Source organism: Ramularia collo-cygni (assembly GCF_900074925.1).
Source record: "Ramularia collo-cygni strain URUG2 genome assembly, contig: RCC_scaffold05, whole genome shotgun sequence".
Taxonomy (NCBI): Eukaryota; Fungi; Ascomycota; class Dothideomycetes; order Mycosphaerellales; family Mycosphaerellaceae; genus Ramularia; species Ramularia collo-cygni.
In genome coordinates, this window is record NW_019716259.1 from 20839 (window position 1) to 44595 (window position 23757).

Genomic DNA, 23757 nt, shown 5'->3' on the forward strand with positions numbered 1-23757 from the left:
TCGTGCTCGTTGTGCCACGACTCCGCGGCGTTACCTCCTAGCTACATAACGCTATAGAGGACCTTATTATAGTYACTCTCTAGGCCAGTAGTAGTATTAGCGAAGATTATCTTRAGTTGGCGTAGGAATTCGCGTGCCTCTTTAATAGAATCCCCTAAGAATRGTTTAGGATCCTTTATCTTAGGTCTTGCGCCTACTCCGCTGCGCGCATGCGCTACGCTTGAACTCGAGGTGCTTATAGCATCCGGATCTTCCTTATGCAAGAGGCGCGTAGGCACGACTCCGCGGCGGGGTATAGCAGTGGCTACGCCTGCGTCGGCGCGGTTACGATTGCGCTTTATTTGTTAGACTTCTAACTGAAGTTAGCGAATCGTCTCTTGCTGCTGTAGAGCCTGCTTCTCGCCTTCGAGGCGCTGGATTATCTTATTAGCCGTCTCTTCCTTATCGCGTTCGATTTCTCCGTAATCTATCGTGTCTTCGTCTAGAGTAGGCTGTATAGGCTCTACGGCAGCGACTTCTTCGACATCGTGGTTAGGGAGTTCTTCGACGCGTTCTTCTTCGTAGCGCTGCTCGGGAGCAGTCGCTTCGCGGGCGGCGCGCCTAGGGGCCATTTCGTTAGGATCTAATAGATCGCTACCCTCAGAGAGGAAGAAGAATTAGAATTGTAAGGGTAAAGATGTAGCAATGTATTAGACACCCGTAATCACTCGATTAGAGATGAGACTAATTCTTGCAGGTTGAATGTGCGCTGTGCGCAGGAGTTATGCATGCGCCAAGCCTGCGCTAAGCAGTTAGGCCACATTACACTCCCTTCTCTGAGGTTGGTTGATCCAGCCACCTCTATTAATCCTGTTATTGCAAGGGCTCTCACACGGCCCTTACAACATCCCTATAAGTGTAATAATGCGGAACCTTATAGAATCGGTATTAGCGCTAACCTAGGCGGGTTCCGTACGGGAACTATCGGGACTAAAGGACTAGAGACCGCTAACCTAGGATAGTAGAGCCGACACTTTTAGGGATTACCTTCTTAGGCTAAAAAGCTCCTACCGAGTGCGTTCCGGCCTTAAGCTAACGCTCTCCGCGGACTACTACTAGAACTCTATCTACGACACCCTCCCTACTAGGGAGAGAGCGAGGATACGCTACTTCTAGGAAGCGGGGCTAGCCGCCGAAGCGACGGATCCCGACGCTTTCTTCACGTAGATCGAGAAAGTCTTCGGGGATAGTAACGAGAGAGCAAAGGCCCTAGAACAGCTTACGAGTCTTAGACACTCCCTTAGCTAACCTTCGTACGATTACTAGCTAGAATTCGACGGACTCCTACTAAGTGCTAGCGGATAGAGCTAGACCGACGATGCGAAGATCGTATACCTAAAGAACACCTTCTCGAACCTAGTACGTACGCATACGGCCTCTATATAGAAGTTAACGGACTACTACGACTTCGTAGAGGAAGTAGAAAGGATTATAACTAACCTCGAAGAGACAGACTAGTTTAAATCCTCGAATAAGAAGTAGAGGGAAAAGCACTCGGATAGCGGCACTACTATAACGGTTACTACTCGTTCTTACTCGAGACCCGCGACTTATCGCGTCGACTCCGACGGAGACGTAGTAATAGCTCCTACTCGACCGGGCGGGAACCGACTAAGAACTAACGGAGACCGTAAGGAAAACGGGAAATAGCGAGCTAAATAGGTTTCCTAGGCGGAGCGAGACAAATGCCGATAAGTAAGGCTCTGCTTCCGTTTTAGAGCGGGCGGACACCTAGTAAAAGATTGTCTATACGCCCCGGCTATCCGCCCCGCGACGTAGATTAATACGATAGCCGTCGGGCTAATGTTAGAGTCCGACTACGAAGGGTCGGACTAAGGAGGAAACGAGTCGGGAAAAGAGTAACTCCCGTTTAGAGTTAGGAACTAGGAGTAAAGGAAGCAATAGTAGCAGGATAGAGCGAAGCGAAGAAGATAATAGACGGTCGCCTAGTATATAGTAACGTAGTCCTCGAGAAAACCTTCGGAAGCTTCGCTCTTATCGATAAAGGCTACTAGGACTATGCTACAATTTACGGAGACCTTATAGAAGGACTCGGACTCTCCTTTATAAGTCGCGAGAAACGTAAGGTAAAAGGGGCTACTTTAAGCATAAAGAAAGCCGCGATAGAAGGAGTAGTAGCCCTTCGGATGGAAATCGACGGATATAGTTAAGTTATATACGCGTATATCGTACTAGACTTAGACTTTCCGCTAGTTTTGGGAAATCCCTAGAAGGCGTAGAATAAGGTTAGGACCGCGCTAGATAAGGGCCGGTTCTATTATAGAATCCTACGGAAGTAGGTAAAGGAAGGAAGGAACTACCTAGAGGTTAACGATATTACTACGTTAGCCGCTACTTGTTTAGCGGATATCGAGAAGGCTCTAAAGACTAAGAACCCTCGGACTCTCGAAGAATTAAAGAAGAGCATACCTCTAGAGCTTTACGATATGCTCCCGTTATTCTTCGAGCGGGAAGCGGACAAGTTAGCTCCGTATAGAGGGGAGTACGATTACCGAATCGAACTCCGAAGGGAACTAGACGGGTCCCTACTAGAACTGCCCTTAGGGCCCGCTATATAGTATGTCGAAGGACGAACTTCTTATATTACGAAAGACCTTAGATAACTTAATGCAGAAAGGATATATACGTCCTTCTACGTTATCGGTAGTAGCCCCCGTGCTTTTTATACGGAAGCCCGGAGGGGGGTTAAGGTTCTGCTATAACTACCGCGCACTTAATAAGTTAACGAAGCCGGATCGGTACCCCCTACCGTTAATCCCGGAGACCTTGCGAAACTTGTCGGGTGCTAAGTAGATTATAAAGGTAGACGTCGTAGCTATATTCTATTATATCCGTATAGCTAGCGGTTACGAAGAGAAAACCGCGTTCCGTACGCGGTTCGGTTCGTTCGAATAGTTAGTATATCCGTTCGGTTTGTTAGGGGCCCCGGCATCTTTCTAACGGTATATTAACGGGCTACTACAAAAGTTCCTCGACGACTTCTGCTCTATATATATAGACGATGTAATTATCTACTCTAGCGGAATAAAAGAGGACTACTTCCGGAAGGTTCGTTAAGTACTCTAGGCACTTTAGAACGGAGGCCTATACTTAGACCCTAGGAAGTACGAGTTCGTAACTAAGAAGGTAAAGTACCTCGGGTTTATTATCTATACCGACGGAAAAGGAGTAGGACCCGACCCGGAAAAACTAGAAGTAGTAAGAAACTAGGTAAGACCTAAAACTTAGAAGGAGACCCGCAGATTCCTCGGGTTCGCGAACTACTACCGCATGTTTATCGCTTGTTATTTAGAGCTAGCCGCTCCGTTAACGGCGCTTACCGGGAAGGGAACGCCGTTCTCCTAGGGAAAAGCGGAGGAGGAGGCGTTCGAGAAACTTAAGGCAGCGTACTATTAGGCTCTAGTGCTTTCCTACTAGGATCTAACGCGAGAGACCTTCCTTAAAGCCGATTATAGCGGGTTTGCGATTAGAGGCGCCCTCCTAAAAATTTAAGACGGAGTCCTATACCTCGTAGGCTTCTTCTCGCGGAAACTAAACAAGGCAGAGATTAACTACGACATCTACGATAAAGAGATGCTAGTAATTATCTCCTGCTTAAAATTCTAGACTTCCGAGCTAAAGCGTGTAGGTCCGTTACGATTTAGACGGATTATAAGAACCTCGAGTACTTTATAGTAAGAAGGCAGTTATTAGAACGCTAAATTAGATAGGTGGAATTTATAGCGCAATTCTAGTTCACCCTAGTATACCGACCGGGAGCCGAAGTAATTATACCGGACGCCCTATCGAGGAGAGAATAAGACACCCTTAGGCAAGACGACAAACGTTCGAGGTTCCGCCGATTCTTAAACCCGGATTCCGTAAAAGATTAGCCTAAACCCGTAGAAGAAGCTACGGACGTAGTTATAGCTACGACTAGCTCCCTCCGAGATACGGCTAGATAAGAACTCGTTCCCGTTAGGGAATAGCCGATCTCCGGAGAGATACCGTCGGAAATTAACGGACCGTTTTAGGAACGCGAACTAAACGTACTATAGGGGGAAGTGGAAAAGGGCGACTATGTCTACTAAGCCTTACGCCGCGTAGTTTAAGACGGAGACCGAACGCTACCTAGCGATATTAAGTTAAAAGTGTAAGCTAGCGATTGTTCCCTTAATAAAGAAGGGAGGCTCTAATACCGAGGCAAACTATAGGTGCCCGAAGTACTAATCTCGTCGGAATCCGAATATAAAGTAGCAGACTACGACGCTCTACGAGGAGACACGCTCCGGACGAAGCTAATCTAGTCCGTCTACGATTTACCGGTATACCGCTACCCTAAGCGGAACTCTACGGCATTGTTAGTAGGAAGGCAGTTTTACTAGCCTCTATACTCGAAACACGTAAGGCAGTTCCTACGTAATTGCGATTACTACGGAAGGAATAAGGTATAGCGAGAGCATAAGCACGGACTCCTAAAGCCCTTACCGGTCCCCGAAAGGTTCTTCTAGGAGATCTCTATAGACTTTATAACGGATCTACTAGACTCGTAGGGTAACCGCTACCTATAGGTAATTAAGGACCGCTTAAGTAAGTTAGTCGTATATAAGCGATGTCCGGCATAAAAGCGGAGGACTACGTATAGAACTTTATAGAGTATTAGGTGCGCTACTACGGCTTACTACGGGTAATTACTAGCGATCGAGGAACGAACTAGACTAGTACCTTTTAAAGGACCCTATGCCGCCTTACGGGCGTAACCTAGCGATTAAGCTCCGCTTACTACCCTTAAACGGACGGAGGCCCGGAAAAAATAAGCTAGGAAATACAAGCCTACCTTCGGAACTACATTAATAGGGAGCAATCCGACTAGAATCGATAGCTCCCCGTAGCATAATTAGCGCTAAACGGGAGGTATTAAGCGAGACTAGGGATAAGCCCCTTCTTCGCTACCTACGGCTACGAGGCGCTACCGCCCGTAGCGCTAGAGCCGGAGAACGACGATTCTCCGAAGCTAGCCGCCGTAGAACGAGCGGCTTAATTCGTAGAAAAGATTAAGGAAATTACTACCTTATCCTAAGCTAGTATAGCGGATTCCGCATAGAAATAAGAGGAAGCCGTAAACAAGTTACGCAAACTAGCACTAGTCTATAATATTAGCGATAAAGTCTAGCTCGACTTAAGGAACTACGATACCGACCGGCCGAAGAGGAGTCTAGCGGAGAGACACGTAAAATATACTGTCTCCGAAGTATTATCGCCGGTCTCCTTTAGGTTAACGGGGCTCCCTAAGAATATCTACCCCGTGTTTTACCCGGATAAGCTAATGCTAGCGAGTAGCGACCCTCTACCTAAGTAGGAGTCCGACGACAAATAGCCGGACCTAGTGCTATTTAAGACTTACGACGAGTAGGAGGTAGAGCAAATTCTCTATACGAGGAACAAACCTCGAAATAGAGGAAAGGGGAGGGAAGTGCTAGTAAAATAGGCCGAATACTACGAGCCTACGTAGGAACCCTTAGAAAACTTATCGGACACCGCGGCTCTAGACCTTTTCGAGACTTAATACGGCGACGTAGCGGAGAACGACGGCCCTAAGGAAAAATGGGGGAAAGCGACGACTAAACGCCGGACTTAAAAGGAGACACTACGGGGATAAAGGGTAGAGTATAGGATTACGGGAGTTTAAAGCGATTTAGGAGACTCCGGCCGTTATTTAACGGCCCCCGGGGAACGGGTTACGGATATAGGCGTTATACGATTGCTTTTTGGACTTTTTATTAGAGATTGTAGAACTTACGGGAGACCGACGAAAAAGAGACGGGAACCGACGTTTTATAATAGTAACATTTTATTTCTTAGACAGACTAGGAGAGACTTACGGACTCTAGGGTTATTCCTACGGAGCCCGACCGAAACACTACTTACTTAGGCTAAGAGCGGCGCTTTCCTAGCTATAGGGCAGGAACCAGACTACTAGGACTATTACGATTAGCGACGGAAAAGTAGCGGAGAACGGGGTAAACTTACGTAAGAGCGGCCTATATAGCCTTAGTGTCGATAGTAATGTTAAAAGTATTATATATATAACTAAAGTTCGGTTAGCGACGAAAAAGGGCCGGAGAGCGGAGAACTTACGGCGGGAGTAGCATCTAGAGCTTTAGAATCTCTAGAGGGTTAATAACCTTAATAGCGGTCTTAAGGTCCTTAAAGGTAATCTCGCTAAAACGCGCGTAAGCCGATAGAAAACGATCGGGAAGCGGGCAATATCTTACGCGTCCTCCTTATCCCTAGCTCTAGTCTAGGCAGCATACGTAGTATAGTAGAGAGACGGGCTAAATCCCACGGTTAGCGAGGTAAAACGGTCGGAACCTAGGGTATATATATAGGGCCTTATAGGGTTAACGCCTATTAGAGCATAACTTATAGGCGCGAGTGCGGGAAGACTAAGATATTAGCGGAGAGCGTAGGAAAAGGGTCGGAGTCCGGGACTTACCTTCTAAGTTAAGCAATCGACCCTAGAGTTGGCGTAGCTAATATAGTAGATATAGTTTGGCTTAGACATCTAAGGAAACCGGTTAAAAACTATCGGAGAGCAGGGGAAAGGGGGGATGCCTCCTAGGAGGAAGGGAAGGGGGGAAAGGGTAATAATACGCACGTTAGTAAAGGTATAGCTAACGAAAGAAAGAGGGGAGGGGAGGGGATCCGCTATATATACGTAGCGGAGCGGTATAGTAAATAGCGGGGCGGCGGAGTAAGGCAGCAGTAAACAACTCTAATTATAAGTTAGCGGCGCTTTTCGGCCTAAGTCCGACGGTTCCGGTGCGGAGAGGTAAAGTAAAGTAAGGGCGGAACGCGGGAAGGACGGGAAGCGTATATATACGCACGCGGCTACCTAATTATAAAGCGGAGGGCGGTAGTAAAGTAAGCGGCCGGAGCCCGGGAATTTTTTCCCGCGCTCCGTACCGAAAAGGAAGGGGGAGAGGGGGGAGGGGGGTAATATAATAGGCGAAGCCCTAAGGCCGAAGCATAGGCGTAGCCTATATAGAACGCTTAGCATCCGCGTACTTTGTGTCGGAATCCGCGGAGGATAGTTCTCTTCCCTATCGAACTTATTCAATCAAAACCTCACCTAAGCTCCTGTGTATACGCTGCTCGCCCGTAACACGTAGTAATAGCTTGGGCACTTACCACCTCCGCGGAGTGGCTTGGTATAGACATAGGGCATGCAAAAAGCAGCTTCTGTTCGAACTTTACATAGACTATCGAATCTTCTTCACTCATTTTCACGCCACTACCAAGTGTCCACGTTGATCGATCGCCTTCAGCCTTTAAGCGAGGACTATATCAAGAGCCTATAGTCCTGTCCATTCACTCGGCGAGGTACAGCAAATCATTCCCTCGTCCAACCACATACGCAATGCATGACCTCCTTGGTTGTTGTTGTGTGTTGTGGTTTGCGCCCTTCATCAGGAAGCGTATAGCACGCCGCTCACAAAACAAAGACACCCGTCCAGACATCCATACTTGCAATCTTTCGATCGCCTAGCTCTGCTACAGCACGCTCCATCGCGCGAATTTGAAACCCCGCCACGCCATCATATTCCATGGTTTTTACAGAACCCACCTCCCATTGCCCGTCTTCGACATCGGGACAGGCAAGCCAGACTTCCCGTTCGATCTTCAGACCAGCTTCTGAAGCTAGTCTCTGAATATCTGCCGGCGTGATCACTGTCCGCACGTTGCCATCCGTGATTGGATTGGCAGCCTGAGCTTTTACGGCGAGAACATGCGCATCAGCTGCAGAATTCGAGGCTCGCATGCCCCACTCCGCAATCAGGACTTTCATGGCTTTCCCGTCCCCGTGTCTCCGAGCCACGACGGCCAAAGCTCGAAGGAGCTCTACGAAGTACTGTTCAGACTCGAGGTAAAAAAGCGAGTGAGCGAGGACAGCAAAGTCTGGCAGTAGTTCCGATGTCCTCTGGATATATTGAATCGGATCGCTTTGCACCCACGTGATCTTTTCCCCGACTTGAGCTGAGCGCGAGATTTGGTCTTGCGCCTGACCGAGAGTGAAGGGTGCGCCGTAGTCCAGTGGAGCCGGATCTACGGCGATGACATGACGAGCGAAATGGGCCAGTGGCACCGTCATGTCCCCTTGCCCACAGCCAATCTCGAGAACGGTAGAGCCAGGTAAGATGTTGGATTCCGAGAAAGGGTCTCCAAGCCATGCGGTGAGGAGGTTCAGTCGGTGGCGTAACTGCGAGAGGTTGGTTGGGCTGTTCCCTCCAGACATCAAGGCAGACAGCGTGTCGATCACCCCGTCAAGGAGCAACTGAGACGAGCTAGAAGGCATTGCTGTAGGAACGAAGCTGTGGAAAGGTTGAGCAATTCGTCTCCTCGCATCGAGTGTATGTATCCATGGCAGGGCCGTTATGAGTCATGCTGGCTTGATCCTTCGTGCATCCTCCGTGGTTTCCGCTACGATTGGCGCAACGAATCCCATACGAGACCTGGTGCAAAGACTCCGCTTTACCGTCGTGATACGCCCTGATAGAGAAACATTGAGGTTGTGTCGTGTTCAAAAAGGCAAGAACGGGAGCCGCCACTCTGCTTCTAGATCTGACCGCTTGACATTGAACCGCAAGGCTGGCCACAATTCATCCCGGGACTCGTTGGGTTTATTACAGTGGGCAGTCACCGCACCGACGGAATGCATTTCTCAAAGGGACCGGTCGATGAATGATATTCTTGGGTCGATGGGAAAGGATGCGCGACGCCTCCAATCTCACTGTGGAGCCCGTCTCCCGCTTTGCCGAAAGCCGAACAAGGTAGCACACCTCACCTCCGTCAGCTTCAGCTTCGCCTTGATCTTCACGCCTACGAGCACACCTCCGCCGCTTGACTTTAACCTCGTTGTATCAGCTGTAGCATGTCTCTCCGCGAGTCTTTACCCTTCACACAATGGCCTTTGATCATCAATGCTCCCGTAAGCGCCCGCGGGCATCAAAGCCCACACAAACAAAACACTTACCGTGCGTCTGAAGCTAGATGGGAGGTTTCGCCCTCGCAGATCTCGCCATTGCAGTCTTCAAAGCGGGAGGTCTTGGCTTCATTGGATCTGATGGGAACTTGACCAACCTGGCAGCCGAGCTTACCAAAGTAGAAGAGGCACTCGATCGGCACAACGACCTACTACCAATTGGTGTTGGCATTCTTTTGTTTGCCATGAAGATGCCAGCCGTCCTCGAAGTGATACAGAGGTTCAGACCACGCATCGTTTGGCTCTTTGCAGCTCGCAGTATCCACGACTACACGACGTGGGCTGAAGAGGTCCGTAGAGTCTCCCCGAATTCTCAGGTGTGGGTACAGATTGGATCTGTCGATGGCGCGCTTCATATTGCGAAGGATGTCAAGCCTGATACAATGTGCATACAGGTAAGTAGAGGGCGAATAATCGAGGACTGCGGACAAAGCGTTGTTCAGGCCTTTGCTAACTTGTCCATTCCTGATCTCGTCCACCTTCAAACGCAGCTGATACGACATCAGGGAATTGACGCAGGTGGCCATGGATATGAGCAGGGTGCCGGGATCATTTCACTTCTTCCGGAGGTCGTGGACACGCTAGCCATTGCTGGATACAGCCACATACCTCTTGTTGCTGCTGGAGGTATCGTAGAAGGTCGAGCAGCAGCCGCCGCACTCACACTCGGAGCGCAAGGAGTCGTCATGGGAACCCGCTTTCTGGCAGCATCGGAGACCAACGTTCATCCCGAATATCGAAGAGCTATACTCGGTGCCAAGGATGGTGGACAATGCACTGTTCGATCCAAGCTTTTCGACGAGCTGCGAGGTCCAAACGCATGGCCACAACCGTATGATGGCCGGAGTTTTCGGATCCAGAGCTTTAAAGAGCATGCTAAAGGTGTCCACATTGACGAGATTCGTGAGCGTCACTCTGAAGCCATCAAAGAAGACAGTCGGGGATTTGCGGCGGATCTCTCTGGCAGAGCGGCCACGTGGGCCGGCACAGGCGTGGGTTTGGTGAAAATCGAGCAATCCGCCGGAGATATTGTGGAATCTGTCCGACATGGTATTCTTGTGGCGCTTGAGGCAGCGAGGTCAAGGCTGTAGAGCTTGCGTGCAAGCATGGCATGCGTATGTCTGGGTATCTATGTGCTGGATATACTGAAGGCGCGGGTGGAAAGTCCGCTAATCTTCCGAGCAAATCGCTTTGCTTTCCAGGGAATCTTGTATCCATTTATCTGCAAAGATCGTGCGCTCATCTCGACAGCTTGCTCTTCTCCTTCCTGACCTCGCCCTCGACCTTCTCTTCCAAATCACCCACTCCCTGTCCGTTCACTACAGCATACAGCCAGATCAGCAGTGCAGTGGATGCTGTCATCAAGAGCGCGGAGAAAGCGAAGAGCCTACAACAGGTCAGCGGAGCATTACTTTCCCATAGTTTGCGCAAACTCACCCGATGCGCTGTGTTGTATCGAGCAGCTCAAAGATGGGGTACGGGTAGAATCCGTTCTTCTGGTAGCAGTGTTCAATCCAAAACCAATACCCGAATGCAATGCAGCCACTCAGACCGAAAGCGGGGAGAAAATCAACTGCGTATGGAGGAGAAAAGAGGAGCAGGTCAAGGACCAGTGCAATAGAAGGGACAGCGTGGAAGGAGAGATCCGCGTGCAGCTCTAGCGGTGCCGCCCAGTCCGGCATGACAAGCTTGGGGTCAACGGCCTGTAATCCCCAGTACAGAATGCTGATCAGCACTTCCATTGGTGCGCTGGCGATACTGAGGGCATTCTTAACGCGKAACAGGCGCGGGGAGAGTGTGATGTCTGCGAGGAGACCAGCGCCAAAGGTGAGCGTTGCGAGCGACAGACCGATGATGGTGAGATACTGCATGTGCCAACCATAGGAGTCGCTGACCGGGTTGGGATGCTGGACGAGGTAGGCAAAGGAGTATGCAAAGGAGCTCAATCCTGCGACGTGCAAAGCCGCTGAAAGTCCGCGGGAGGGAGATGGCAGCCTCTGGAGATGGTGTACAAACACATTATGCGCCGTGGACTTTGCCATGATGCATCAATGCTAAGTTGAGCCGAATTGGAAAGGCACAAATGCGTGATTGTCGGTAAGTGAATGCATTTTTCGGACGTCATCTCTCGCTCGTCGCTTGGTGGAGGTCGCGTCGTCGCCGCTCGGTCCATCTCAATGCCGACTGCCGATGCCCGACTCTCTCTATCAATAGGTAAGGTACTACCTACTACGCACCGAACCGCGACGACGGCGACACCATACAACCCCCCACGCCTCCAACCTCGCAAGCTGTAAGACTTTTGGACCCGACGATTCTCGGACTACGGTACACACCCGGTGAAACTCCAAGCAGCGATCCCATGCATGCTCGACACAGTGACCAGCGACTTGCGAGCTCTTCAAGAGGAGTACCCACTGGACCATCCGAGGGCGCGCACCATGTCGCCGTTGCGTTGAAGTGTGAAAGCAAAGTCCCTATATGGACTCTGGAAGCGGCAACTACGAAGCACCGCCTACAAACACACCGTCTGCCACCGCTGAAAAGGTCGCATCGCACCAACAATTGCCATGCCTCGACCGAAGAAGGAAGCAGGCGCAGAGCCCAAAAAGCGAAGTCGCACTGGTTGTTGGCCCTGCAAGGCGCGGAAGGTCAAGTGTGGGGAAGAGAAGCCAAATTGTGCAAACTGCTCGAAGTCGGGCGAGACGTGCGATTAMAGCATTCGGTTGAACTGGGGAGGACGAACCAAAAGGGACAAAGATGGAAAAGGAGAGGGAGGCTTCTCGTTCGTCTCGGCACCAAGTGCGGCGAGCTACTCCAAGGAGAATGGCTCGGGACACGAGCACATATTCTCTGCTCAGCACATTGCCACAGTCTCAGAGCGACCCACCAGCAGCAGTTGCAGATCGAATGCGTCCACGCCGCAGGCCACGCCCAGCTCCAATACCGCCATGATCGACCCACGTCTGCAGGTGATTGGGTATGAGGCATACTCACCTCCCGATCCAAATGCGGCAGTTCCCTTGGTACCAGCCAATCCCCATCATCATGCGAGTGCAGCTTCTCGACTAGGAGCAGCGTCCACAACCTCTAATCCTACGGAAGAATTCCGCTGGTCGCCACAGCATCGTGCAAAACGTGTCAGGCTCAGTAGTCCCCGTGCCTTCCACGTCGACCCAGCTCTGGCGTCTTCGCAGTTTTCCATCCCCCCGGTCCAGTCTCCAGATTCGAGCCATGTCACCGCTCACAGCATCAGTAGCATTGTAAACACTCCGGCGACCCCAGATTCCAGCACAGCCTACGAATCTCCTTTTTCGGCACAGTCCACGGCGTTGGCAGTGCCGGAAGCACCAGATCTTCGAAGACTGTCGGTGAAGTCTCTGCTCTCCGACTCAACCGAGGAGACGCCGCGGGTACGGAGTACTCGTTCTGATAATCAGGGCTACCGCACATATGGATACGATCATGGATTCCCGGACCTCGATGTACCTCACAACGACGACCACAGCGTAGTACTGCCAAGATCTCCCGACCTGCGGCGCGCCAGTGCAGCTCCGTCTGAGGTCAGTGGGCACAGTGGCGAGATTGATGCCAGGCAGATTGCTTTCGAGCCTGGTGGATACTACGCACAGCCAGTCGCCGTACGACTCCCCACTTCGCTCGAGCCACTGCCTCCAGAGCTCGCGGGCAACCAGATGAACTTGCTCTACTTTCACCATTTCATCCATCACACTGGCCGAATCTTGGTCCCTCACGACTGCCCAGAAAATCCATTCCGCACAGTACTACCTCTGATGGCCGTACAAAATGTCAATCTGCTCCATCTTTTGCTGGCCTTTTCAGCCTCTCATAGAGCGAGACTGTTGGACCACCCGGAGCCAGCTAATCGGATTGCGGGATGGATGACCGACGTCCTGCCTGCCTTGCGTCAAGCTTTGGACGACCCTTCATTCCCGAGCATGCCTGAACCGAATGATCCGGCATCTCTGGCTCCTCTCACGACTGCGGTCATGCTCGCATCTCTCGAGATCATCACTCCTCACACCTTTTCCATCCGGATCCCGTGGCAGCAGCATGTCAACGTCGCGCGGGAATTGATCGTAGCCAAGGGAGGCCTGCACCACCTCTCTCAGGACGCTGACGGCGTCCGCGACAAGACCATATTCTTCCTCTCCCGCTGGTTTGCATATCTTGACGTGATGGGTAGCCTGTCCAATCGACATGAACAGCCGCTCTTCGGAGCATATTTGGAAGATGGCGGAGGGCTATGGCTAGTCAATCGCGACAACGAGGAGATCTACCAAATTGACTGCTTCTTCGGCTTTTCGGGGCGATGCATCGCTCTACTGGCGCAAGTTGCTGAGCTCGCCGCATCCTGCGATCTCCAGCGGATCGATGCTGTCATAAATGAGATCAGACCAGACTGGATGCCGAGTGAGGAGATCCAAACTCAGGCGGAGGAACTGCGCAAGCGTATCGAAGCCAGCGCAAGCACCGTTTTCCGGGGTTGCACACATTCTCACGCAAACCCGAATGCGCAGGAGCCGGGCGGTCACAGGGACGAGCAGGACATTGAGGAGATCTATGCCACAAACGAGGCATATCACTGGGCCGGCCTGATACATCTGAGCAGACGTGTGCTCGCGCTGCCATCGAGTCATGAACAGGTACAGAAGTCGGTTGAGAGGGTGATCCAGTCCTTGGCGAAAGTGAGGCGAGGGAGTCCTGCCGAAGGATGCTTGCTATTTCCCATGTTCTCCGCAGGATGCGAAGCGCAGACCGATGAGCAGCGGAAAGTCTTTATGGATCGTCTGTCTGCCGTCGAAGGATGGGGTATGTCGCATGTAGGCCGCGCTCGTTCGTTGATGCAGACGGTGTGGGACACGGGGAAACCGTGGGAGCTGCTTGTCAATGGTGAGTTCTTTGGTTGATTCAAGCAAGGAGATGGTGGGATTTCTAGGCGCATGTTTCAGAGCGATCATGCTGGTGGGTTGGAGAGCAAAACAATTACCAATTATATGCTTCAGAACGTATTTGCTCTGTGATACCGTACACACATGTATACATGTTACACCTCGGTTTCTTCTTCTCTCGGGTCCTCGTAGGAATCATCCTGGATCCAACATTTCTTCAACGCCCCGATTCGTACGCCTCCTTTCTTTGCGCGGACCTCCCGAACTCGACATCGCGAGTGGCATCTCAAAGATGTTGGTTGCTACCTCCCGTAAGTTTATTCGATCGACCGGTGCCTGTCTCAATCCCATCGGCCAACGAAATCACAGTGCAGATGAGACAGAGATACTTGAAGCTCGCATACTCTGATGCGAGCAATCATTGCTCTCTCACAGGCTGTGAATTATGAAGTGGAGCCCTAAGACGAGCCCAAGGATCGCAGGAGGTCGGGTCATGCCACTGGAAAKTACCAGAGGATGCAACAACACAAGGGCGCAAGGCGAGCGGATGGGGGGAGGGGAAGGCTGTGTGCACCTACGCGTACGGTTATGGAGAACATAGACGGCATCCGATGAAGCACTGTCGTCCAATTGTGTCCGAGGAAACTCTGCTCTGTAGCAGAGTCTGTACTCATTCACCTACGACATTTTGCTCATACGTGGCCAATTCGCTCCTCAGTGAACGTCCCAGCAGCAAGATGGATATCCTGGAGGCCAGCGAGATACAAAGACCTCGATTCTAGGTAAACTGCTCTCCTCGCGCACGCCGTCCGCAGCCAGCATAATCTCATGCGAGCGTCGATGAGAGACACGTGYGACATGAGTTTCAAGCTTTCGGACTTGATCATAATATCTTGTAGCTTTGAAACTCGTTACTTACGCATATCAGAAAGTTTGCATTGTCCACCCACTGCCAGAGTCTTCAACCTTCTCGACGCAGTGCATCTCAGACGGAGTCCACCTGTACGCTGGACCATTGAAAGGGTATTTGAGCCATTGGTCCGTCCAAGACATTGAGAACTTCACCAACTGGACGAACCGTCAGACGTGTCATCCATTGTTCCCATCAGATGAGTCCCCGTATCATGGTCTTTGTCACGCGCGGTCCTACTACTCTCACTGCCACTCGACCCCGAAGCTGGCGCTCTCGTCCCATGTCGGCCTGCTGTTCCGGGGGTAGTAGAGCTAGAGTGGCGGTGTGAAGGTTGGCCTCGCCGGTTCTGGTTGCTTGTTGTCGCGAGTTCAAGGCGARCTCGACGGGACGCCTCTCGGTCCGCGCTGATACGAGCCAGCGTGCTGTCGAGGTTGAATGGATGAGCTGGTGCTTCGATCTCTGCACTGCGGCGCGTAGAGGAATGAGTGAGTTGAGGCCGAAGCATGCTGCGACGTGAAATTCGTGGATCCCGCAGGTCGGGTATTGAGAGGGGATAACCGGTGTAGTTGTACGAGCCTGGATCAACGAAGCGCGCGCGGCGTTGAACCAAAGTCTCTAGACGGTGACGAGGGTTTGCCTCAATCGGAGTATCTGCGAGGCATGTTAGTTTTTGATCAAAGGGCACCAAATGGCGACGCAGATCCCACCCAGTAGCCGTACTCTGCTCAGATCCGTCGCTGTCCTCCTCGGATCCAGGCTCACCCATTCCCATCTCCATGTCGTCAGTCTGTCCAGCCTCATCGTCATCGCTAGCTGACTCGCCGTTTGTACTGCGATCGCTCTCCTCATCAACGTTGGATTCGCTAGCCTGGTCAGATTCCTCGTCTGAGCTTGACTCCACGTGGATCCGGCTACTTGCGTGATAATTGGCGACGGGCCGTGTCGTGTCGTTGCTCTCGTCGCTATCGTACTGAAGCGGTGAGAAGCCAGCATTGGCATCATGCCGGGTCGTGTCCTCGCTGTCAGATCTGCGGCTGCTCGACGTTTCGACGTCCGTTCGGTTGACGCCACGACTCCGCATACCGTTGGGCCGCACAGGGGGATCCTCGACCTCATCAGAATCGTCCTCTGAGTCGGAGTCAATAGTCACGGGGCGTCGTCGACGTATTGGCTGCATGTCGTCCGAATCGGATTCGGAATCGGATTCGTCGGACACCAGGAGTGGAGCTTGTCCTTGCGGTTGAGGTGTGTCTTCAAAGTCCACTGCCTCGAAGGAATAGTCCGGCTGGTCTGCGTCGCTCTCCCATCGAATGTCATTCTCAACGAAGCCCGAGAGATCTTCGGCATCCTCAGAATCCGAGCCGTCGTCGGATGATATGTCTGATATGGTGATGTGATGATGTACGTCCAGGCCGATGTGATCCTCCCCACTCATGTCAGATGAATCCGTATCGTCCGAGTCGCTGTCAGACGATCTTACACGCACGTGGCATGTGAGACACCAGCCGTCTTCCACCTCGTGGAGGCAATTCGGGCAACGATCCACGTGGTCACTAGTATCGTGGACAGCAGTGACGGGCCGTGCCGACGCACGCGAGAATGTGCCCTTGAAAAGTCCTCCTTGTCGCTCATCCGTGTCTGCGCGATCCTTTGCAACGATATCAGCCTCTTCTCGAGCCAATTGATGGTGCTCCTCAGATGTCTCGCCGTCTGCCAGCAATTGAGTTCGATTGACAAATATGAGCACCATCTCCTTGATTATGAATGCGGGAGTGGGCTCTTGTTTGGTGTAGGTGCGGCAGTCAGGACACGTTTTCTTATGGTTTGTCCCCATCCACTCGGCCAGACAGCTGTAGCAGTACGTGTGCCCGCATGGCAAGGCGTACGGCTCATACATGAACCGCTGGCAGATATTGCAGGTGATAAGGTGGCGCATCGAGCTGAGGTCGTTGTGTAGGCTGAGCAGTTCTTGTTCGTGGTGACATGGCTTCTTGTGGTGGTTCTCCTCCTTCTCAATGGGCTCGGCCGCCTGGCGAGAAGCCGTTTGGGCAGCAGAAGCCATTGTTTCCGACTCGAGGGTGCCTTCAATCGGAACGTCGTCGCCTGGTGAAACCCTCCGCCGTTTTCGTGAGGGGCCTACAGTGGACATCGGAGGAGRGATGGGGTGGTGTAAGGTGAGTGGTGATTTGTGTGTGGAAGGTGTGAGATGGGTAGGACATCCAAATTCCGAAAGTCGCGTTCGCCGTGAGATCGCAGATCCGCGATATCGGCCCGTGCCGTCGGGAATGATCGACAGCGGAGAGGCTTTCTTTCGGCTTTTGCGAAGTTCAATAAACACAATAATAGAGCAATTGTTCTCATCCCAAAGCAAGCATCATTTGAGCGAGCATGGCAAATTTGCACCAGGGCCCTGTTTGGATTCTACGGAAACGATCGCATCTCCAACTCCTTTGAATGGCAGCTGGACAAGCTCGCAAACAACGTGCGGCGCTCAGCCAACACAAATTGAGGCACTCTCCCGCCACACAAACTGTTTTCAGCTACACGGTATAACGAGAATCGTTGGTACTGGCCCGATCTTGTGCCCTTTCCCCTGAACGATCCACAGAATAAGCAGGACGACGACCAGAGGCCCGGCACGAATCGACTGCGATGCAATGGATCGCTCATTCTTATTAGCCGGCATGTGATTGCTGTCCTCATCGCCACTGTAGTGCGTGCTGCCGTCGGATTTCTTGTAACGGTAGCTGAGAAGTGCATATCAGCAGGTAATTCGAGTCGATAGATGATTGTCAAGCTGGACATGTGCATACCTTTCGCCCGTGTTGGAGCAGTGGTACGATACTTGACAGGGTTGAGAAGTGACGCAGATGCGCGAGCAGCGGTGATTCCCTGGTCAAAAGGCAGGATGAAGTCTTTTGATGAGTATTTTCGAGGGTCTCCAACGTTGTTGTCGGTGCCCGGGAGGTCACAAGAAAGGATCCTACCTTGCTGAGACCGATTCCTCCCTTTGATACGCGTTCCATGCGTTGAAGTCATGGTGAGAAGTCATATTGGCGGGACGTTGACAGATGGATGTTCGTAGACACTTTGCAAAGCTGGCGAGAAGAACTGTGTCGTAGTGACAGCGCGAACGGGAAAGGGGGAGCTTGGAATGAAAGGGAGGTCTTGGAAAGGAAAAGGCGGGGAGATGTGTTTGCTAAAGTCCCTGGAGTATGTATTCAGGTGAATTCTGTCAGTCCCCATCTCGGCCATGTACTTTAGGCGGCCAGCGGCTCTTGATACAATAGCGGAGGTCGTGCATCAGCGGAGCAATCAATTCTTGTAGTCGCCCCGACCATTCGATAGCTATGGAGCGATGAGTCGGGTTTGAATTTCGTGCTTGCATCATTTATTGAGGTCGACCCTCGCCTCCTTCGCCTTGGCCAAGCCTCTCTCTTTCCTATTTGCGGCCCGGCGCAGTGTAGGTGCTGCCTCCATTACCAGTGTTGTAGTAAGTACTACCGTTCGGGTTGGAGTAGTAGTAGCTGGCAAAGATTAATAAAGCACCTAGCCAATAGATGTTGTACTCACCTTCCGTCGCTGTTTGAATAGTGGTACGAGTTGGAGTTCGAGGCCGAGCTTCCATAATCGCGGGTGCAGTAGTGATTGCCCTGAAGATGTCATGAGTACGAAGGAAGGGTGCAAGTTGTACTTCGTCAGAGACATACGCTGCTGTTGGTGCCGGAAGAGGTCACGTTGTAGCCGCCAGCGCTGGAGCTGCCGGAGCTACCTTTGTTGCAAGACCCCTGGGTGGACGACATGGTTAAGTCCTGTTTTTCGCTTTGACGATCGAAATGCTGCTGTTCGTGTGCCGATTCGTTGTGGGTTTGCGAATCTGGTCCAGCGGAGGGGAGTGTGGTTCTTTTGTATTTGGGGAAGATAGGTACTTTGGCTGGTCTGCTCCTTCGCCCAGATCTTGGGCGCTCTAGAGCCGGCCTAGCGGCCAGTTCTTGACAGGGCTAACCTGAAAAGTCCGGGGAGTTGGAGTTAAACCAGCTGAAGATTGAAAAAGCAACGACGACGCCCGTGTATACAAGTCCGTGACATGATGATTTAATTGGTCAAACCTGCCAAATTCGCGCTTCCGTGTGCAATCGAACCAATCGAGTCAAGATGCGGATCCGCCCTGAACGATGGACCCTCTGTGATGTATGGAGCGGTTGATGAAAACACCTTACATCGATGACGGGTTGGTGGTTGACGGCGTTTTGTCATGCCGGTGGTTCAGAGCAACAAAGCCATCATAGTAAGAGCGACTCTACACTTCTTTTCTTGCAAATGCTTGAGGTATCTTCACGGAAGGAAGCTTCGGGTCGGATGGCCCCTTCATGTCCCACGGAAGCGTACTTGTATGTACGCATCTTCGCGATCGCGAGCACAGGAACAGCGTCTCCTGCATCGGCAGTGCATTGGCCAGGGATATATGTACCTTACACCTCGAAGAAGCTACCTGGGGCTTGAGAGAAGCCAAATGATTATCAGGACCGCGCGATCCGCTGCGAGGTTCTGGGTTGTACCTATGAATGGTTGGGCTGGCGAGCGGTGGGCCGGTGGCGGGTAAGATGTTTCTGAAGGTCTTGCTTGGCTAGCTAGACTGGCAAGTCACCGCAGATGCAGCTACAGTGTGGTGTACCYATTTGAGGCCAGTCTTTCGACTTTGTGTTCTCGACCTGTCATTTTTGTGACGTGCACAATGGAAAGCTGACCACTTGAGGCCAGGATGTACCTGTACCTGAGGGGTTGCCGGGAGAATGATGAAGTGTAACCAACCGGCTTGGCGGATCTGCAAGCAAGCGCCAACGCCCAAAACACACATCCAATGCCACCTCACACTCACACTTCCATTGAATTTCTGCCCTGCGGGAAAGCTACAACGACGCTCGAACCTGAAGGAAGTGATCACACTTCATCTTCTCCTCTCTCGCGCATGCTCGCTCATGCTTCTTCATCACAGGCGTCCATCTGAGATCATGGGTCAGCACGGAAATGAGATGGGCCGGGGGTCTACTTCTCCTACCCTGTCCGTGACACAGGACTAGAAAAGTCGGCACGTACAACGCGTCGCGACGCGAGACATGGGTAAGTCGAAGGACTGGTCAGCTTTCTTTTCGACGCGTCTGTCCTCGATGGTACAACTTCATGTAGCTCTCATTCTTTCTCATTCCTAACCTCGATCCTGCCCGACTCTCAGTGGTAAACATTGCAATGCCATCCAAACGGAAGTTATCGAGTGTCGCTTCCAATGCACTCCCTGCACAGACCACCCCTCCTGCGCCGCTCAAGCCAGGAAAGCTCAAGAGTATCTTGAAGCGGCCCTCCCCCTCATCACGTCTTGTGGCATCCACTCCCTCAGCTCAGATCAAGCTCGAATTTCAAGCGGCTGCACGTACTGCCAACAATGGCCAAGCTTCGAATGTCGCGAACGCCAGCCTCTCTACAGTTCCTCCACCAACGGCGGAGAAACTCAAACGCGAGATCAAGTCCGTTGACGTTCCGCATCCGAATGCTCCTCGGCCTTCCCTTTCCACGCATGTCGAAGTCGATGCCATCGAAGATTCTGCTGCTGAGACAGAGTCGCCCAAGCCACTGCGCAAGAAGATCAACTCGCCAAGATACGAAGATGACGGCGACACCGAAGACTTGATTACGGACTCGCAGCCGCAGTCTCTACACTCGGACGACACGCTTCTGATGTCGGGAGGCCTCGGCGAGGGGGAAAGTCCTTACAAAAGGATCGCCAATTCCACCAAGGCTAGTCCCTCCAAACGCAAGTCCAAGAAGAAGAGGACAAAAAAGAGCTTGAAAGTCCAGGAGCAAGTTGGGTCTGGGCCGAAGGACGGAGGCACGCTTGTGAAGGAGCAAGTCCAAGTTCCAATCTTGCCCGCTACCAAACTTGATACTATCAAGGAGAACGGAATCACAGCAGATGGGACAATGTGCGGAACTGTCTCGGATCTTGTCAAGTCAGGGGCAGAGCCAAAGCTGGAGCCCGGTACTACTGCACTTCCTCTCGATGCGAGGGTGGTCACAGCGACGTCCGCAGTAGACCTGAACATCGCGACTTCAAGCATGTCACAATCGCCAAGACGCACAGTCAAGCAAGGCCAGTCCATCGATCTGGCCGAGGTGTTCGAGAAGCTTGGGGAGTATGAGCGGACTCGTGAGATGGAGAGGCAGACTCTTCGTGAGGCATTACGAGTCGCTGAGGCGAWAGCTACACAGCTCAAGACGAAACCGAGTGAAGCATTACAGCTCGCCGAGGCAAAGATTGTGCAACTCGCAACTACGTCACAAAATCTAGAGGTAAAAGCTGCTCAACTCCACACCCAGCTCGAAATGTTGCGTGGGGAGCTTGAATCTCAGTCGAAGCGGCGACACCTCCAATACTCGTGGCACCTCAACAAATTTGCGATCTGGTCGCGTCGCACGTACTCGCTCCAAAAGGAGGAGGAGATGCAAGTGATTGCCGGATGTGACGACCTGGAGCACGCGAACGAGTTTGTCAGTAACATGTTCCAAGGCGAGATGAGGAAACTTGAGAGTGTGGTCGAGGATCTGGGCGAGGCGGCTTCGTTTAGCGATATCATGACCCGCATGCCAAAGGTCCAGATGCGGCTTACTCCCTGCGGTATGACAAAGTGTCGTGCGTACTTTACCGACAGTCGGTGGGATTTGACCGTCGAGCGGGTTGCTGGTCATTGATCCCACCGTGGACCTCCGGATGAAGACGGTTTTTCTTTCTTTGTGACAAGACAGAGGGTACCACCGTGCCACTTGTTGTCATCACTGTCAGCGCGAGTGTGTGTATGTGAATCGAAGGGTTTGAATGTATATGTATGGTTGTATATGTAGATTGAGTTCGTATATCAAGGTCAATAACTTATGCTATATGATTCTCCACAATGCCAGTGTGCCTTGCATCTTGACAGTAATGTTGTGAGAAGGACGTGCACTTACCGGCATGAAGCAGCTTGTGATGAGTCTGAGGTCGGCGCCACAAGGAATTGAAGCGCAGGGGCCTTGTCAAGTCTGAACGTTCGGAAAATGGCAACAAACATGAACACAGCGCGGAAGCTTTTGTCTGTGGATGTATCTAAGGTATGAGCATTTCCAGAGCCCGGTCCCGCTGAACTTCAATGAACATCAAATACTCAACGAAAACTTCCCCAGTGCAGACTCTACGCATGGTCTACTGTCGGCATGGCAAGCATCGCCAGTTCGCAATATCTTTTTTGGCATTTCCAACGAACTCCAACTCTCGACTACAATTGATGACTTCCCAATTAGTCGTCGAACTTAATACCCTTGGGTGTCAAATCGATCGCTCCACCGCGGTAGGCGCCTATGCACATGATGTCAGCTTTGGCCATGTAATAGCATCACCAGATGCGAGGATAAACCTACCTCTCTTCTTCTTGTTCTTTTCCTTGGTGAATCCCTTTCCCTTGGTGACCACCAGATCCCGGTGGGCGCGGTCGGCATAGTCGTAGCTCACGTAAGCGTTGCTGGCAAAGCGCGGATCGACTTTCTGGTCGGCGGGAATGCGAGAAAAGGGAATGACGGCACCCTTGCCCTCGGCAGCGATCTGCTTACGTGTAGCGGCTGGCAGGTCAACGACGGGGACTTGAGCTAGGCGGGATGGGTGGATGGAGGACTCTTGTACGTTTTCGGGTGCTTCGCTGGCGGATTCAGCTTCAAGGGTGGCGGAGGAGCTGGATGATGGGGCTTCGACCACGGCAAGTGCCTCCTTTTGGGCTTTCTTCGACTTCTTATCTTTCTTGTCCTTGGCCTTTGCTTCGACGACGACCACAGGTGCAGACACCACTTCGACTTTGGGCTGCTCTTCGGATTTGGTCTTCTTTGAAATTTTGGCCTTCTTGGGCGGAGGCGCAGGCGCATCAGACTCGCTGGAGCTGGAGCCATCATCGCTGCTGCTGCTGTCGCTGTCTGAGGAGGCGCTCGAGGAGTCCGAGGAGGATTCGTCGGAAGAGGAGGACGATGTGGAGCCAGATTCCGAACTCGAATTCGAATCGCTGGCACTCGAGGATGAGACAGAGGCGGCCTTTTTCGTCTTAACCTTTTTTGCAATGGGTGCCTCGTCGGCCGAGCTGTCACCGTCAGAATCTTCGCTCGAGGACGGCGGACTCATGACGCGCTTCCTCTTGTTTGCGGTGGGTTGTGCGACCTCTTCCTCCTCCTCTTCACTGGTGCTGCTCGACTTGTCTGAATCGTCGTTGCTGGTCGATTCGGCCTCAACATCCACCAGAGCGCCGGCCTCTACATCATCCATCGATGCGTCATCATCGCTGTCCTCCTCCTCCTCCTCCTCCTCGTCGTCATCACTGTCGCTGCTGCTACTGCTGTCGTCGCTGTTGCTGCTGGCGCCTTCCTTTGCGGCCGGGGGAAGCGTAGGTAACGACTTCTTTTTCTTCAGGTACACCTCATAAAGTTCGAGYAATGGTACGCCAGTCTGCTCGCTGATTGCACGCGACCATTCCGCGGGGTCGACAACGACATCGTTTTTGCTGGCTTCCTTGACAAGTGCTGCGACCGTCTTTGAGTATCCGAGTTGCTCGAGAGTATGCGCAATTTGAGAGAGGAGATCACTGGTGGGAAGCGGTGTTTCTGAGTTGGCCCAGAGGTCCGAAGACACAAGTGAACTGCCTGCCATGGTTGAGTATGGTGAGCGAAAGGTGCACGTCTCAGATTCTCAATCTCCAGAACTTTTCCACGGCGCGCTTTTTCTGGGTCTGGCGTCGGCGTCGGCACAGATTAGATTAGATTAGATCGAGGCAAGGTACCCTCCA

General features: G+C 52.1%; 9 protein-coding genes; 3 read left to right on the top strand and 6 right to left on the bottom strand.

The window, feature by feature from the left end:
• Positions 1-362: 362 nt before the first annotated feature.
• On the bottom strand, positions 363-611 carry RCC_03725 (uncharacterized protein; the record flags this gene model as incomplete). Its single annotated transcript, XM_023769010.1, has 1 exon — positions 363-611. One exon carries the CDS (start codon positions 609-611, stop codon positions 363-365), a length of 249 nt encoding a protein of 82 aa, XP_023624778.1.
• A 6920-nt stretch (positions 612-7531) lies between these two features.
• Positions 7532-8395, bottom strand: RCC_03726 (uncharacterized protein; the record flags this gene model as incomplete). The annotated part of the gene is made up of 1 exon (XM_023769011.1): positions 7532-8395. The coding sequence occupies one exon, from the start codon at positions 8393-8395 to the stop codon at positions 7532-7534; it is 864 nt and encodes a 287-aa protein (XP_023624779.1).
• A 695-nt stretch (positions 8396-9090) lies between these two features.
• On the top strand, positions 9091-10173 carry RCC_03727 (related to FMN-dependent 2-nitropropane dioxygenase; the record flags this gene model as incomplete). XM_023769012.1 has 2 exons in its annotated part: positions 9091-9477; positions 9589-10173. 2 exons carry the CDS (start codon positions 9091-9093, stop codon positions 10171-10173), a joined length of 972 nt encoding a protein of 323 aa, XP_023624780.1.
• Positions 10174-10321: 148 nt separating this feature from the next.
• RCC_03728 (uncharacterized protein) lies at positions 10322-11124 on the bottom strand (the record flags this gene model as incomplete). XM_023769013.1 has 2 exons in its annotated part: positions 10322-10469; positions 10520-11124. 2 exons carry the CDS (start codon positions 11122-11124, stop codon positions 10322-10324), a joined length of 753 nt encoding a protein of 250 aa, XP_023624781.1.
• Positions 11125-11652: 528 nt separating this feature from the next.
• RCC_03729 (related to acriflavine sensitivity control protein ACR-2) lies at positions 11653-14013 on the top strand (the record flags this gene model as incomplete). Its single annotated transcript, XM_023769014.1, has 1 exon — positions 11653-14013. The coding sequence occupies one exon, from the start codon at positions 11653-11655 to the stop codon at positions 14011-14013; it is 2361 nt and encodes a 786-aa protein (XP_023624782.1).
• A 1533-nt stretch (positions 14014-15546) lies between these two features.
• Positions 15547-17057, bottom strand: RCC_03730 (uncharacterized protein; the record flags this gene model as incomplete). XM_023769015.1 has 2 exons in its annotated part: positions 15547-15559; positions 15616-17057. 2 exons carry the CDS (start codon positions 17055-17057, stop codon positions 15547-15549), a joined length of 1455 nt encoding a protein of 484 aa, XP_023624783.1.
• Positions 17058-18350: 1293 nt separating this feature from the next.
• On the bottom strand, positions 18351-18711 carry RCC_03731 (uncharacterized protein; the record flags this gene model as incomplete). XM_023769016.1 has 3 exons in its annotated part: positions 18351-18435; positions 18482-18561; positions 18619-18711. The coding sequence occupies 3 exons, from the start codon at positions 18709-18711 to the stop codon at positions 18351-18353; spliced, it is 258 nt and encodes an 85-aa protein (XP_023624784.1).
• Positions 18712-20155: 1444 nt separating this feature from the next.
• Positions 20156-21652, top strand: RCC_03732 (uncharacterized protein; the record flags this gene model as incomplete). Its single annotated transcript, XM_023769017.1, has 1 exon — positions 20156-21652. The coding sequence occupies one exon, from the start codon at positions 20156-20158 to the stop codon at positions 21650-21652; it is 1497 nt and encodes a 498-aa protein (XP_023624785.1).
• Positions 21653-22233: 581 nt separating this feature from the next.
• RCC_03733 (uncharacterized protein) lies at positions 22234-23621 on the bottom strand (the record flags this gene model as incomplete). XM_023769018.1 has 2 exons in its annotated part: positions 22234-22292; positions 22355-23621. The coding sequence occupies 2 exons, from the start codon at positions 23619-23621 to the stop codon at positions 22234-22236; spliced, it is 1326 nt and encodes a 441-aa protein (XP_023624786.1).
• Positions 23622-23757: the final 136 nt, after the last annotated feature.